The 17,629-nt window shown below is 39.8% G+C and overlaps 1 protein-coding gene and 1 long non-coding RNA gene across 3 annotated transcripts in view; both read right to left on the bottom strand.

Moving 5' to 3' along the window:
- Positions 1 to 3,926, bottom strand: part of ptgfr (prostaglandin F receptor (FP)) — a 7,779-nt gene extending 3,853 nt beyond the window's left edge. The window contains exons 1-2 of the mRNA XM_085150836.1: positions 2,073 to 3,926; positions 941 to 1,749 (exon numbers count right to left, since the gene is read on the bottom strand). Coding sequence (XP_085006962.1) covers positions 941 to 1,735 — 795 coding nt within the window. The 5' untranslated portion in view covers positions 1,736 to 1,749; positions 2,073 to 3,926. The remainder of the gene's footprint in view (positions 1 to 940; positions 1,750 to 2,072) is intronic.
- Positions 3,927 to 5,116: 1,190 nt separating this feature from the next.
- LOC146490673 (uncharacterized) overlaps positions 5,117 to 17,629 on the bottom strand; it is a 63,630-nt gene continuing 51,117 nt past the window's right edge. Inside the window, exons 2-4 of one of the 2 annotated variants that reach the window (XR_014872351.1) lie at positions 10,287 to 17,396; positions 6,679 to 6,847; positions 5,117 to 6,289 (exon numbers count right to left, since the gene is read on the bottom strand). This is a non-coding gene — a long non-coding RNA (uncharacterized LOC146490673). Of the gene's footprint in view, positions 6,848 to 10,286; positions 17,397 to 17,629 lie in introns of both variants that reach the window. The other variant, XR_014872350.1, reaches the window with a different exon arrangement.

The raw sequence follows: 17,629 nt of genomic DNA, 5'->3' as shown, positions 1-17,629 counted from the left end.
GTTTAAGCACCGGCACCGTTTCAAAAGTACCGGTTTGGCACCGGTATCGGATAAAACCTAAACGATACCCATCCCTAGTTATAAGTGTATATATATGTCAGAAGCAAGATTTATGGAAATCAATGTAGGTGCTAAAATAAAAACACAGTTTGAAAGCCGCTGACTCACAGTCAGTAAACAAATCTATCAACGTCTCATCAGGGAAGCTGAAATATTTGTATTCTTTTTTCAGTATAAGGCAGTTTTAACAATCTGGTTTTTATTTTTTATTTAACTCACTAAAATGTTTGCTCACATCTGTTTTTGGTTTTAGCATTTAGTTTTAGTTAACTATGACAACACTGTTATTAAACTACTGTGAAAATGCAAACATCACTTAAATTTGTGTGTTTAATCTAATTGACATGAACCTTTTAATCTTACTTAGTTACATTGACTTTAATGTCATTTAATTTATTGTTTTATTTGGGAATTTTTAATTAAATAAATACTAATGCTGCAAAGAATCAGATGACTGGTAATATTTAATCTCAATTTAATTTAATCTCATTCATTTAGTATTGCTGTCATTAATATTTCAGCTATGCTCAGTTAGGCTTTTATTGTTGTGGGAGTGTGATGTGGTTTCTGACCTCCAGTAAGCAGCTGTTAAGTTTGCTAACAATTCTAGTATTTAAAAATAAAAAAAACTCCCATTATTGCTGTCGATACGATGTATTTACTCATCTTCAAAATGCATCATGGACACACTGACCAACAGCAGTAGTTTAATGACCAGAAATGCAACATAACACTGCTTTAACAAAGATATATGGAAAGACTTTAGGTAGCAGGGAACAAATCCAGCTTAGCTTCCTCAGTGTCACTCTACGCTATGTAATTTTTCATTTTTCCCTGTAATTTTTAACTGTCTGTTAAAGATGTGCTGAGGAGGTCTTACCAGTAACGGGCCCCAGCATATGCAGGACACCAGCATGATAGCCAGGAGCTGGCAGATCATCTCTATGTGATAAGGCATGCTTCTGCAGTGATGCTTGTGGCGCAGTTTGGCCTGTATTAGAACACAGCTTGTTAGCGTGTTGCAGACAATGGAGATCAGCAGTGCCAGCAGCCCCAGCAATGAAAACAGCAGCGGCAGGAGCACATCCAGCCAGTCTTTGGTTTGCTCGATAAGGAAAAAGCACCAGCTCCTGGAGCTTTGAACCTTGTAGGGCTTCGACAGCATTACAGGCAGCGCAGCCACCAGTGCAGCAAGCAGCCAGGTGACCCCGAGGAGCCTTTTCATGTGGTGTGAAGCCAACACTGTGGAGTGGAAGATAGGCCTGGTGACTCCAACGCAGCGCTCCACAGCCATAGCACTTCCCAGGAACAAGGGGCTCAAGCCAAAGAACACCATACATGACCCAAAGATGGCGCATATGATTTGATAAGGATCAAAATCCTCCCATTTCTTTTCAGCACTGTACACAAAAAGCACCAGGGATCCGTTAATGAGGTGACCCAGCAGATCTGTGATCACCAGGCTGCTGGCAAACAGCAGGAAGGATGCCCTGGACTTGCTGCGGATGCTGCTGTAGGATTTCAGCAGGATGAACAGAGCAAGGCTGTTGGAGAAGATGCCAACAGTCATAGAGATTACTGATGCAGTGATAGACAGTTCCTTCTGGAAACAGGTGTTATTGGTGGGTCTAACCTCTGACCTGCAGCTGGACTCTGAACTCCCGTTAGCTGACATGGCTGGAATTAAGTCTGAAAGACAAGGTAAATGGAAAATATCTGTGTGATTCAATTAGACCAAAATAATGGTTTGGATGAAATCTACTGATAAAATTGACTTGGAAGCAAGTAAGACACAAGTTTAATATTATTAATATTTTCAAGAATAAAGCTTGTATATACTTTAAACTCCTATTGCGATTGCTTTTGTAGTAATTCCCACTCATCCATTTCTCTTTCCAATAGGAACAATCAGACCACATCAGAGTGCAGTGAACGCTTCTTTCCTCAAATTCATGACCTTTGTCTGACTATTGATTCCTCGGTTTGGTTGATTTCAATAAATAATTCCTTACCTCAGGTTTGGGCTTCGCTGGGATAACTCTCCATAAGTTAAAAGCCTCCTCGTTCTCTGTCTTTAAAAACAGAAGAGACGGCAGTTAATGTTGTTCCAGTCCTTGTTCCGTCTGCGTGCAGCAGGTGCCAAGTCTCGATGAGAGCGCATAGGCGAGCTGTGAGCTCAGACGCGACTCAAGAGGCTGCACACCAAGAAAGAATCTGCTTTCGTCCTCTTCCATGTGCGTCAACACTCTGGTTGGGGATTGCACCGACTGATAAAATGCTGCCAAGCTAACATGATTTAATTATTGTTATTAATGATTGTAATTATCCATGGAACGAAAGAGCCTCCACGTCTTCCTCTTTTCTGTATTGTTCTATGTATTTAGTCGCCCGCACTATTTACGCAGTTACGCGTCTCCTGAATTGAATATTCGATAACAAATGTCAACATAAAGTTGAACCCAAACGGCCTAAGACCACATCAGTATCTCTGGTGGACGTGCCCAGGCGTTAGGCTCGTCAGGGCAGTGTCCTTTTATTTGTTGCACTCCGGATTATTAGTCAACCCCGCCTTTTTTTCTCCACATGGTAAAGTGCAGCCGGACATTAAGTAATTTTTGTTCATCTGCCATCAGGCGTCTCGTTTTCCACGGAGGTCTGCGAAAGAAAGAAGCCATGACCTTAAGAAATGTGAACAAACTAAAGGCTAAAGTCCCATAAAAGGATCAGGAAAGGCCAGCGACCTTCTAAGTAAGTGCACATTTCTGTCAGAAGAACCAATTTTAGATGTTTTTTTTCTCAGAAGTTTTAAAAGTCATTTGAAGGACATGCTGTGCTTAACATTATTATCTATTTTAAAGAAGTACTAAACCAAATCATCGCTGCAGTCTGTGGAGACGATGGAGGGTTTGATCGAAATCGATTCAGTGTTCAGAGCCAAAAAAGCAAATGTCATCTTATCATCACTGGCCTCATTTTTCTTCTTACTGCTCATCATAATTCCACTGGCGACTGCTGGACCGGAGATTTGTTTGTGTTGGGTGACGAGCACCACGTGTAGTTTTGAGCCATCAGCCTCGAGGCATTACTTGATCCAGTGCACGAGATTTCTTTCAGGTACTCCTGAAGTCACAAAATGATTTAAATAATTTTTTCCACTACATTTGCAAAACTAACTTAAACCTATTTTGATATGTAAAATCTGTAGAGTTACTTATTTAAATAACGCTTTAAGCTAAAACTGCAGCTGTTTTATGGCTTAGTGAAAGCTGACATATCTGGAGACAATTAAGAAGTTATACTCTTCCATAGCTACAGCTCACTTCCCCACAGTCTTTCTCACAGACTGACTCTCCTCCTGACTCAGTGTGGTTCAACTCCACACATTACCCACTCCACATCTGTGCTTCTATCATATTTGTACGTTTTTCTTTGTCTACTAAGTCTGATTCTAGAGATTCTCACTTCTGACCAAATACAACAAACCTGTTAGGACCAGTGTTGGTCAACTTACTTGAAAAAAGTAATCAGTAACTAATTACTGATTACTTCCCCAAAAAAGTAATCACATTACTTTACTGATTACTTATTTTCAAAAGTAATTAATTACTTAATTACTTAGTTACTTTTTAAAAACACGATTTACAACCTGAATAGGTGATAAAGTGATAGATCTTTCAGCCCAATTCTACTTTTTCTACATAATCATCATACAAAATGTAATCAAATGGAAAAGTCTCTTTTTAAAACTTGTTTTATTAGTTTTAATCTTTTAACTTTATGCATCAAGCAAAAATTTAATTATATGCACCATTCTCTGACTGGAAGAAATTAGTTTAATATTTAAACCTATTTTCTGCACATTCCAGCACATTATATATATATATATATATATATATAAATATATATATATATATATATATTTATATATATATATAAAATGTGTTTACACTCACTCTTTCAAATAGATTTCCCATTACGTCGTAGCTACTCGGTGCTTGTTTGGAAGTTTAGGGTTTTTTTCGCTGTAAAAAGAAGTTTTCTTCCCACGCACAACGGACACTAATGTTTTTGTCACTTTTTATGGAATCAAACTCAAAGTAAGGTCAGTACTTCCACGCTTTAAACGCTGCACGCTCATACTCTCTCTGCACTCGATATATGATCCATTGTTGATCTGCACACAGCTGTTGTCACGAACGTCGCACTCGCTTACGTCACTGTCATGAGACATTCTCGCAAAAAATCACGGTTTTAGTTACGCAGTAACGCAGCGTTCCTACGGGAAAGTAACGGTAATCTAATTACCGTTTTTGCAATAGTAATCCCTTACTTTACTCGTTACTTGAAAACAGTAATCGGATTACAGTAATGTGTTACAAGTAACGTGTTACTGCCCATCTCTGGTTAGAAGTGCTGTTTATACACACTGCACATGATTCACTGCCTACAAAGCAGATGGAATATGTTGAAGTGCAGTTTTGTCTGCTCCGGGAGCAAAGTTCAATCTTTTTGATCCTTTGTGATTTATCTGATGAGGGAGGACAAATTGCTTCCATACTCCACATGCTCCACACTTACTTACTCACAACAAGGAGCAAAGGTTTCTAAGAGGAAATATTTATTGCAGGGGAATAGTAGAAGAAGAAGAAACTAGTTGCACACATACTGCTGATACTTACATGATTATGATTACTTATGAATCATATGATTATTTGGAAATGAAAAAGAGGTTTGGGTGTTAAATGACTGAAAACAATGAAACCGTAACAATGATGGTGTTTTTACTTAAAAACAAGATTTTTCTCATAATTTTATATATTAGGAACAGTAAAGTTGTATTTTTTTTTAGCATTTTACCAGTCTTAGAAGTGACCTGATCATCTCTGTTACCTCAGCCACACAGAAGTTATAGCTCCAGGATCAAAGACTTTATTGATTTGTATCAGTAGCTTGAAGTATTAATAAGAGCACAATAGTCCCAAGTTCTTTTTCTTCGCTATTGATTTCCATCCTTTGACTAAAATAAGGCAAAAAAAAAAAAAAAAGATAAAAGATCTAAAGACCTTCATTCAGGAATAATAATGATATATTTTGCCAGAACAATCAATTAGTAATAAAAGAAACATACCTACTCTTATCAAACATTTTTCTGAAATTATATTTTCATAAAATAAATTGCCAGTGAAAGCGCAGTCTGAACAATGAAAATGCAGGTGGGAGATGATCCAGCAGCCTCCCTAGCTGCGTGTCATCATACAGCTTTCAATGACCACAAGAAAAGATGAATGAAAAGGAGAAAAGGTGCTTTTCTTTTCCATTCACACGGATTTTATCTCCTGAGTCTGTTCGTTGTCTGTTCTCATTGCGAAAACAGAATGTCTTCTCATCTTGAAGTGGTAATGAAACCTTTCTCTTTGCTGTCTGATGGTGGTCACTAATTATCTGAAAAGGTGACTCCTGACGCAATCATCTGAGGAGACATTACACCTTCTACTGTAGTGTTGACAAGTAGCAGAACCAGCATAAGCACAGGCATGGGAGCACAATCGCGCTCTTTTGTTGGGTGTATCTAATGGGGCTGTTCTAATAGTCAGGCTGACTCAGCAGGGTTCAGATGGAGCTGTGAGCAGATGGGGCAAAATGGGAAAATAACCCATAATGCAGGCTGCAGTGGTACTGTTACTTCTTCTTCACATCTCCCATCATCTCAGAAAACCACTCCAGAGCAAAGATTCACAGGTAACGTACTTTCTGTTCTCACTCGTCTTCTCTCTTCCGTCATTACTTTGCCCCATTTGTCACTCAGTCTCTGCAACCCTGCCCAGCAAATGTCCTTCAGTTTGAAATTGTTAATTCAGCAGAGTTGGTGCAAAGAGGGAGTCACTGGCAAAACTGTTGAAAATCCTCAGCAGTTTGGACGCAGGTTGGACGAAGGCCAAACATCTCACGTTAACCTCGTTTTCAGATACAGCACAAATTTGATCATGCAAGTACTTAACACTTGAGAGAGAAGCGGATTATCTGACAATAACAACAGCTGCCAGTTCCTGGCTCACCTTCCAGATCCACGTTGTAGTTTTGTGTCATAGTCCCTCTTCCCTGAGCTTGGATACAAGCTGCAGCACGACAGAGATCTGTAGGGACATAACTTATATTGTGATAAAGGATTTATGGTCTCATTTTACATCTGCTGTCGTTGCAGTGAAGTTAACATACTAATTAACTAAACCTACTGTAGTGGCGGCACTCCGTCTCTATTTCACTCTTCTGTACCATCTTTAGGAGTCAGTCCGGCAACATGCATTTGAAACACGAGCAAGTCCAGGTACTTTTCTTGCAAAAGATGTTTATTGAAACTTTTAATTTACATGGCAAGACTCGGTCAAAAAACTGTGTTGCTTCCAGCTTATCCGACTCCCCAACTACGTAATTACAGTGTGCCGGAAGCCCAAAATACTAAAAAGCGCATTAGAATGTCGCACTTGTATATTCTATACCTTTAACAAAACAGTATTTTGAAATTAACTAGAAATTATATTCTTAACATCAAACATGTATATTTCTCCTCTAATCATTTTACCAGAACCAATAAAATTAACCTTTAATTGGCTCTTACACCTACTAAAAACACAAGCGTTTGTAAGTCCTTCTCATGTCACTTTGCTGTTTCGCTAACAGTCTCTTCTTTCTTTCTTTTTGTAATTACTTTTCTATTTTTGAAATGCTGTCAGATTCTCATAAATAACTAATAAAGTTTCCACACAAATAAACAAGCACAACTATCTGGCTCTGAGGACCAGTGTTGGGTAAGTTACTTTAAAATAGTAACTTAGTTACATTACTAGTTACTTCTATCAAAAGTAACTCAGTTACTTCAAGTTACTTGTTACTTTCAAAGTAACTAGTTACTAGGGAAAGTAACTTTGGTTTTACTCAGAATTCTCTTGTTAATGTGTTGCTTCCATAACTTTGCCAGTCTTCTAGCTGCTTACTTGCCACAAGTGCACTGTGCCACCTACCAATAGAAAGGAAAAGATAATGTGCATATTTCCACGAGAGAAATCCCACGCCTGGACCATCATTGACCGCTGCCATGATTCTAGCCTACGTCACAGCGTCATGTGCGCCTTTTACATCCAACACAAAAACTGCAGTCGTGATGCTTTGATTGTACTCAACTTACTGTACTGTAACTCGGAAATTCTGCCTTCTGAATAGGAAGATGTAGGTAACACCAGACTGCAGATGAGCTGCATACAGGGCGGGACGGGGACAAAAATCGGCCCGGGCATTTTGACTAGAGACTGGCCTGCCATTATAGGAAAAATCATAAAGCCTTTGAATGAAAACAAACGCTGGTGTGACAGTGATGTTCACTGTTTTGATGGTATATACAGTGGGGCAAAAAAGTATTTAGTCAGCCACCGATTGTGCAAGTTCCCCCACTTAAAATGATGACAGAGGTCAGTAATTTGCACCAGAGGTACACTTCAACTGTGAGAGACAGAATGTGAAAAAAAAATCCATGAATTCACATGGTAGGATTTGTAAAGAATTTATTCGTAAATCAGGGTGGAAAATAAGTATTTGGTCACCTCAAACAAGGAAAATCCCTGGCTCTCACAGACCTGTAACGTCTTCTGTAAGAAGCTTTTCTGTCCCCCACTCGTTACCTGTATGAATGGCACCTGTTTGACCTCATCATCTGTATAAAAGACACCTGTCCACAGCCTCAACCAGTCAGACTCCAAACTCCGCCATGGCCAAGACCAAAGAGCTTTCGAAGGACACCAGGAAAAGAATTGTAGACCTGCACCAGACTGGGAAGAGTGAATCTACAATAGGCAAGCAGCTTGGTGTGAAAAAATCAACTGTGGGAGCAATCATCAGAAAATGGAAGACATACAAGACCACTGATAATCTCCCTCGATCTGGGGCTCCACGCAAGATCTCATCCCGTGGGGTCAAAATGATCATGAGAACGGTGAGCAAAGATCCCAGAACCACACGGGGGGACCTGGTGAATGACCTGCAGAGAGCTGGGACCAAAGTAACAAAGGTCACCATCAGTAACACACTACAACGGCAGGGAATCAAATCCCGCAGTGCCAGACGTGTTCCGCTGCTGAAGCCAGTGCATGTCCAGGCCCGTCTGAAGTTTGCCAGAGAGCACATGGATGATACAGCAGAGGATTGGGAGAATGTCATGTGGTCAGATGAAACCAAAGTAGAACTTTTTGGTATAAACTCAACTCGTCGTGTTTGGAGGAAGAAGAATACTGAGTTGCATCCCAAGAACACCATACCTACTGTGAAGCATGGGGGTGGAAACATCATGCTATGGGGCTGTTTTTCTGCCAAGGGGACAGGACGACTGATCCGTGTTAAGGACAGAATGAATGGGGCCAAGTATGGTGAGATTTTGAGCCAAAACCTCCTTCCATCAGTGAGAACTTTGAAGATGAAACGAGGCTGGGTCTTCCAACATGACAATGATCCAAAACACACCGCCCGGGCAACAAAGGAGTGGCTCCGTAAGAAGCATTTGAAAGTCCTGGAGTGGCCTAGCCAGTCTCCAGACCTCAACCCCATAGAAAATCTGTGGCGGGAGTTGAAAGTCCGTGTTGCTCGGCGACAGCCCCAAAACATCACTGCTCTTGAGAAGATCTGCATGGAGGAATGGGCCAAAATACCAGCTACTGTGTGTGCAAACCTGGTAAAGACCTATAGTAAACGTTTGACCTCTGTTATTGCCAACAAAGGTTATGTTACAAAGTATTGAGTTGTATTTTTGTTATTGACCAAATACTTATTTTCCACCCTGATTTACGAATAAATTCTTTACAAATCCTACCATGTGAATTCATGGATTTTCTTTTCACATTCTGTCTCTCACAGTTGAAGTGTACCTCTGGTGCAAATTACTGACCTCTGTCATCATTTTAAGTGGGGGAACTTGCACAATCGGTGGCTGACTAAATACTTTTTTGCCCCACTGTATGCATCAATCGTTTGTTGTAAGATTGAGATAATTATTTTTTAAAAGCTAGACATTTTAAATGAGAATAAGAAAGAAAAGTATTTCTTTGTGCCCACCTCTCCCTGTTAATGCCCTACCTGGCCCCCCTGGCAAAACTTTGCTAGATCCGCACCTGCACAGTTACCAGCTGTCAACTACCTAAAAAGGATCCTGGTGTTATTTGTCTCTCAGAAACAGTTCATAACTTCCCTTCAACTCATTTATGTCACCTAAAAGGTAAACCTGTTTCTCCATCACCTGTTCAGCTCTGATGATTCAGTAAGGACATCTCCTGGTTTCATCTTCATGTTTCCCTCTCACCAGATAACCAAACCGATATCATGACCAGCAGCTTTTTTGCAGCTGTGGCTCCAGCAAACATCAGCTGATACTAGAAATTAATATTAAATCAATTCTAACAACAGCTGATCAAGCTTAAAAGTGCTGCTGTTGTTTAGCGTGACATCGGCTGGTTTCCTCTTTCTGGTGCAAAGTGGGCGATAAACAAACAAGAGAGCCGATCAGCTGATCATTGATCAGTTTTTATGATTGAAGTAGAAACAGGAGAGGGAGGGGGGAGAATGAAAGAAGAAGAGGCAGCTGTGCAGCGTAAAGACAGAATAACTCCAGCTTTGTGCCTTTTTCATTGTAGCTGAATTACGGGACAAACTGTTCCTTTTCACCTCAGTAAGAAATGCGTAATATTTTCTCTGAATACCAGACGGGACGGTTGGCAACTCTAATAACTTATGAGCAAAATAAAGTTCAACATCAGTAACATCATAGCACCCACCCAGCTGTATAGAAACTCCGTCATGCTAGCTAGTACGCAGTATGGAAAAAGTCAGAATAACGAAAATAAACTCCACCTAAACTTGGTTTATATCTGACCCAGATAGACTGCAGGTCACAACTTCTTACCTGAAGTTCAGTTCACACTTGGACCGGCGGCCGCCTCGGGTCTCTTTTCCTTCTGCGTCCCCTTTCCCTCCTCCACCTGCTGGCCTCCACCACTTGCTAATGTTATTGAATCTGTGGAAGTTCCGCGATAGCCACCACACGAAGTAACGAGTAACGACCCTATCTAAATCCCAGTAACGACTAACGCGTTCCTGATTTTGGCATAATAACTAGTTACCGTGCTCATTACCACAATAATAACGTAGTTACTGTAAGGCGTTACTTAATAACGCGTTAGTCCCAACACTGCTGAGGACTCACAAATGGATGCTGCTGTATGTAGTTTTGTGAAGCTGCAGGTATCAAATAAGCTCAGAGGAAAGACTCCTGCAAACAGCTTGAAGCAACAAACAAGCTCAGCTCCTGTTGGTATTTGCTCAGATCTGGAACACATTCTCTTGAGTCTCATTAAGCTAATGACCTTTGTGCTCCTCCAGCATGTTCAACAAGTACGCCTTTGTCTTTTGTGTTTTTCATGTTAAGACTTTCTTTAACTCTGTAATCAGTGTAATCAGTGTAATCAGTTCTTTTTCATTGGCAGGAGGGTTTTTTTATTATTAATTAGGAATAGTGTAGGAAACGTATTATGATTGCAGGCAGTGTTAGGGCAGCCAGCTCTAATACTCTCCAGGCAGTGCAGATTATTTATGTGTTCTGTCACTTTTTCTCTGCCTTGACTCATTGGAAAAGCTCCCTGTCGGTGTTCCAAGACCTCCTGTTTTATAAATCAAGCACTGCGTAAAAATATGAATAATGAGAATAAAGAAACAGACGAAAAGTAGCTGCTGCTGTTTGTCTTTTAGCAACATGTAGAGTAGCAAGAAAAGAAAAGAGATGCAGCACTGGAGGCTGTTGTTGTTAACAAGGACCCCCAACTGATCCTGTATGGAAAACTCTTTCTTGATGAGTTTAGAATAATGTTCCTCAATATAAAATTGTGAAGAATTGAATATCTGATCATCTACAGTACATAATGTCTTCAAAAGATTCTGAGAATCTGGCAAAATCTCTGTGTGCCCGGGGCCAGGGGCAATCACTACTGGATTTGTGTCATCTTTGAGCCCTCTGGGCGGAAAGTATTTAAAACAGCCATGATACTGTTATGGAAATGACAGTATGGGCTGAGGAACAGCTCCAGAAAGGTGCACACAGTTTAAAATGCCATTGACAAGTGTAGGTTAAAGCTCTATCACCCAAAGAAGAAACCAGTGCTTGTGGAATTGTCAGTTTACACATCTGGAAGGGCGCTATTGGTGCTGCAAGGTTTTACAGCAACAGATGCTCCCATCCAGATGTTTTTTTCAGGCAAAGCCTTGCATATTTGTGTACACTGAGTCTGTTATAATAGCGTGCCTGCAGTACGGACTTTTCACCAACTGAAAACATTTCATGACGCAAAATATGAGCCTGTCCTGAGACTGGTGAGCAGTTAAGATTCTATATCAGGCACAAATGGGACAACCTTCCTCTAACAAAAGTTCAGCAATAACATCCTCAGTTCTCAAGACGTTTGCAGGACTATTCCTAAAAGAAAAGGGAATGCTACTGAGTGCTAAACTTGACCCAACTTTTTTGAGTCATGTTGCTGTCCTCATATTCAAATTGCCCTTTTATTTTTACTTGAAACTACATTTGATGCTTTTTTATGTTCTATTGTGAATAAAATATGGATTTATGAGATTTGCATTGTTTTTATTTACATTTTATACACCGTCTCAGTTTTCTGAGTTTGTACATTCCTCCTAGCTCATGTCTGGTTCACCCTCTGGCTCAGGGGTTCAGTATTCTTCCCACAGTCCTGAAGGACACGTTGGAGAACTCAGGAGTGGACCATCACCTCACTACATGGATTCTGGAGTACCTCACTGACCGACCACAGTATGTGAGGACTCAGGGCTGTGTGTCGGACAGGGTCGTCTGCAGTACGGGGGCCCACAGGGAACAGTTCTGGCTCCGTTCCTCTTCACCATCTACACTGCAGACTTCTCCCACAACTCAACCCAGTGCTTCCTGCAGAAGTTCTCTGACAACTCTGCAATAGTCGGCCTCATCACTGATGGGGACGACAAGGAGTACAGAGGACTGACCCATGGTTTGTGGACTGGTGCCAGCTGAACTACCTCCAGATCAACACCAGTAAAACCAAGGAGCTGGTGGTAGACTTCTGCAGGCACAAACATCCTCCATTGCAAACACTGAACATCCAAGGTATGGACATTGAGACTGTGGACAGCTACAGGTACCTTGGTGTTCATCTGAACAACAAACTGGACTGAACTCGTTACTCAGACGCCCTCGACAGGAAAGGGCAGAGCAGGCTGTACCTGCTGCAGAGACTCAGGTCATTTAGGTCGTTTGGAGTAGAGGGCCCACTCCTTCTATGCCTCAGCCACCTTTTACGGTGTGGTCTGCTGCGGCGGCAGCATCTCAGCCGGGTACAGGAAGAGACTGAACAGGCTGATCCGCAGGGCAAGCTCTGTTCTAGGATTCCCTCTGGACCCAGTGGAGGTGGTGAGTGACAGGAGAATGGTGGCTAAGCTGTCATCCCCGTTGGACAACATCTCCCACCCCATGCAGGAGACTCTGACAGCAGTGGCAGTGGCAGCTGTGGCACCCACGGTGTGGGACGGAGAGATTTTGTAGGTCTTTCCTCCCCACTGCTGTCAGACTCCACAAAAATGACTTCAACTGATCAAACATACACATCCACACATGTGTAATAGCAATAAGACGAAGTGCAATACTCTTTTCTGGCATCAATTGTATATAGCATTTGTATTCTATTTTATTCGATTGTATATAGTATTTTATTTTATTCTATTCTATTGTGTACAGTATCTTATTCTTATCTTATTCCTGTGTTTTTTTCTATGTAACTTTGCACTGTCCACTTTCTGCTGTAACAAAACAAATTTCCCATGTGTTGGACTATTAAAGGTTATCTTATCTTATCTTATCTTATGTTATCTTATCTTCTCTTCTCTTATCTTATGTTTACATTTGCACAGAAATAGATTTTTTTTTTTTTGCAGGATTTAGTTAAATGTGACCTCTCCATAGAATTATAATGACTATTTAGAAAAAAATAAAGATGCTCATTCATGGTCACTTTACACTGTTTGCCTTTGACTAAAGTGAGCGATGGCACATTGAACTAATCTTAACCTACTGATTAACAGAAAATAAGCTTTCTAAAATTTCTGCCGATAGTGCTGGTAGAGACTCATATGGAAAATGGAAAATGACTGAATTTATTTCATTAAGTGCTTTTAAATCTAAACTACGAATCCTTGAGGCCAAGTCCATAACATGCAACTGTTTCAATTAGATTGATTGTCATTTTAACTGATTTATTTATTTATTTTTATTTTATTGAATTTTATTTTATTTTATTTGTATTCTTTCACTTATTGTTGCATGTGTGTTGTTGCTGCCTGTGTTTGAGTAATTTCTGTAACTGTGAGACACCTGCTGCTGCCTATCTTGGCCAGGTCTCCCTTGAAAAAGAGGTTTTTAATCTCAATGGGATTTTCCTGGTTAAATAAAGCTTAATAAATAAATAATATAATGTATCAGATTTATGTTTCATTTGTTTACCACAGCGACCACACACTCCCAAGCTGCGGATTTTACTTAACTTTGCTTCACTGTCTGGGTTGAATCTAGCTTTTGTCTTTTTAAATGTTCATGACTAAACTTACACTTGCTGTAAAAGTTGAGATTGACTCACTGCTTGAGCAAGTTTTCATGCAATTTGTCTCATATAAATTGAAGGACAATATTTACCAGGTTAAAATATAAATCTAAGAACATTTAATAAATGAGGTCCCTGAGCACAGTGTTGCACACATAGCACCTCCTGACACAAGAGTTACAGGAAGAAAACTGTTGTGTCTCCATCTGCTGGGTTTAAGATGAAAAGATGAATTACATCTTAATGTTTTGTACAATGCATTTAAGTTTACAGGGATTTATAACATAAACAAAGATTAATATGTGTTTTTCTCTGATAATATCTGACAGAGCTTTAAAATCCAGAACTATGTAATGATAATCTGAAACAACTGTTTAAGCTATCAGAATTCAATTTTTAATAATATTGTAAAGGTATTTTTGATTTAGACTATCTTTTAGTTAAATGATGCACATTCATATCAAGCATATCAAGGAGTCATTTAAGGTGTGCACAAAATAAGTCCCATCAACATGTAGCGAGTATATTTTCTACCCTTTCCCCAAAAAACAGTAAGATGACCAAACTTTTCTTGGATGAATTCAGATTTCATCATTACAACGTTTACTTTAAAGAAAACATTTGCATGGTAGAAAAAAGGCAACAATGATTTTAGTGTGTTGTAACCAATCAGATTCTCTAATCTTACTTTCATGGAAACTGTAACATTTTATCAAATTGTATCTTACATGTGGGGATGCTTTTGCAGAAAGCTTTCAAATGACACTTAAATTTATTGAGCTATGAAACATTCAAACCATTTTAGTACATTTTGGTTGATTTAAATCTAACGTGTACTTTGCACAGCAGTCTTCGCATCTTTTGTGTAAGCTGTCTGGCTTTTCTCTTCAAACCTCTGGCATTAACCGTTCGTTTTTACCCAGAGAACTGCTGCTCAATGGATATTTTCTCTCTCTTATTTGGACTATAAGACCAGTAAATCAGCCATTTTTGAAATACTCAGATCAGCTAATCTGAAAAAAAAAATTTAAATTTAAAAAAAATCCACATTCAAAGTACTTTAAATCACCGTTTTCCCCATTCTGATGGTCAGTTTGAACTTGTTTACAGGTATAAATACAGCCTGACACATTTCTCATATATAGTACTGAGATGTTATCAGAGGAATTTAATCTGTGAAGCCACCAGGTGTCAGTGTAGACTCAGAACATACAGACCTGAATGGAAATTACCATTACAATATTCAATTTAAGCACTTGTTTCAATATTTCTCTTTAAAGATAATTTAGAGTTTTTTAGGCATTAAGATTGATGATGTGTAGTCTGAGAAAACGAAACGAAACGAAACAAAACGAAACACCATGAATTCTTATCTCTCACGTGTCTTGGCTCCACACAGGATGATGGTATTTTGCAGACTTGCTGATAACACTCAGCTGTCATAAATAGGACATATTTGTCACTAGCCAATTTCTGTGCTTCCACGGAGTATATGTGATATGTGCCATAATGGAAAATACTCCTGGAGAGAGGAAATTGTGACTTTATCCTGCTGCTGTTTCAATTACTCCTACAGAGACCTCACAGCCGAGCACAGAAGGAATATCAAACTCAAATTGGAAAACTGGTGATGGAAATTATAGATTTGGGGATTTGTTGGATGTTTTGCACTGTTTCTGGTAGTGACTCAGAGAAAACAGCTATTAAATTGGATTAAACCGTTACTACCTGGGCAACAAACACTGTGGTACTACTTTATATCTTTGACCATTGTTTATGATGATAATTCTGATATGAATTGAAAAAGGAGACATAAATGTTCTTGCTAATAGGAAATGTACAGAATAACATTATTGTTTGATGTGGCATAAATATATATGTGCGTACATTTTATGATCAGTTTCCTATATAATCAGTTTTGTTTGAAGGGTCTTAATCCAGAAGAGGTTTCAGTGTAATCCAACATATTAGTGCAGACACTCACAGTTTGCCTATTTTTTGTCAGGGAGTCAACAAAAACAGCCCAGCAAAGAAAACAAAGGCATTTTACACACTAGTATTATTAGTGAATGTTATTATTAATGTTATAATGTTTCTATAGTATGTTTGTCACATGAAATGTGCTGTATCGATAAACTCAGCTTGGCTTATTGCTTCTCTCTGTTTCCAGTGATTTTCTTGGAATAAGCTCTGGGTCATTTTCACTTACAGATATAATGATGGTAATGGTCTTTTTATCTAACTCAGAATATTTTAGTCAAACTATTTATCTAATAAAGTATTATTACATTTAAACGATGTTTTAAATGCTATTTGGCATCCAAGATGTATGATCTGATCATTTTTTCAAATTGCCTACATCGCAGCTTTGATGTCATCCTTTTTTTTTCTTTGAACGGTTCCACATTTAATGGAAATGATTATGCGGCCTCAAGGAGGTGTTTAAGACAGCAACAGCTGGCTCATTTGCAGCCAACTTGTCCTTTCAGGTCTTTAAAATTCAACCTTTCTACCTGAAGAGCCAGTAATTGGTGCACAGTGCACACTGTTCAGATCTAAGGAGCAGTGAGTCCACTTAGCATGACAGCACAGCGTGGGATTTTCTCAGGGCACCTGAGAGCCTTACAATATTACGATTCAACCTCACTGCTGGTCCTGCTGGTAAAAAGTGAATGAACACAGAAACAGGCAGCACTCGGCCTTTTTTTTGCAGTCCGCCTCTGGGGGATGAAACAAGTTGAATTCTGCAGTAGTCATGCTGCTCCCCCTAACCCCGGAGATATGGTTGGATAGGTCAACATCAGACCCAGCTAGAATCCAGTTTCCCTCTATTGGTATGCTGAACAGAAGGAAGACAGAAGCCCGTGGGTCAAGACCGAAGCGGCTGCTCAGGACACTTTGATATAATCATTTTTATCTGTGGTAGAGTAGCTGACTTGGCTGGAAGTCAAGGAAAAAGCCTTTGAGGACTTGTTCTGACATTTGGATTTAATCACAGAACAAATCATGGCCTCGAGTATCAGACACATGGGCTGGCAGGGCTTTGTTGAGGGCAATCTGTTACAGAGAGCAAAACGAGACCTAATTATCATGGCTCTATAAACTGGACTGTGTCTAAATATGACTTCCATCGAGGGGAGATTACATTTACACATGATGTACTGTGCTATGTTTGTGACAAGAATTTTATCTCCATCACATTTAATGCCAAATATTGGCAAACTATACATGACGTTCTTACAGGAATGTGGAAACACAGACATTAAGAGCATAAATGATCCAACCCAGTAATGTAAAAATCCAGCCGTGCGTTGGTCCTCCACTTTCATTCAGGCTGCGCCTATCGGATAAATTCCCATGAAAATTTGTCACAGACATTTATATCCCAAGAGGAAACGCTTTTACATCCACCATGAAGCTGACATTTGTGCTTGTGAGTGAAGTGTCTCATGAATTCCAATCACTTCAGTCGAAAATCATAAAGCGAGGTTTATTATTCATGGAAATGATGAATATAGTCCCTTCTTTTTAAAAAGAAAACTGCATAAAAAATAGCAGTTGTAAGCATGGCATTTCACAATTTCAGATGTGTGGTGAATCTGAAGACATGATCATCAGTGAACACCAGCAGTAAAGTGGTCTGTTAGCCCAGCGGTCCCCAACCTTTTTTTGCGCCACGGACCGGTTTATGGCCAGCCCGTTCTCACTCCCGAGGCGTAACATGCCGACGTTTTGTCACGTCCCGGGGCGTTGCTGAGGTACGCAAAAGGAGACCTTCGGCGTTCTTATGGTACGCGGCGGGTTATGGCTGAAATCCAGTGCAATGACGCTCCCGCGGTAATAGACGTTCCAGCCCTGTATTCCAGCCCTAAACCTAACCTTATCCCTAGCCCCAA

This window comes from Neolamprologus multifasciatus, chromosome 23 (assembly GCF_963576455.1).
Source record: "Neolamprologus multifasciatus chromosome 23, fNeoMul1.2, whole genome shotgun sequence".
Lineage (NCBI taxonomy): Eukaryota > Metazoa > Chordata > Actinopteri > Cichliformes > Cichlidae > Neolamprologus > Neolamprologus multifasciatus.
Note: the sequence above shows the minus strand (reverse complement) of the source record. Positions and strands in the feature narration are given on the sequence as shown.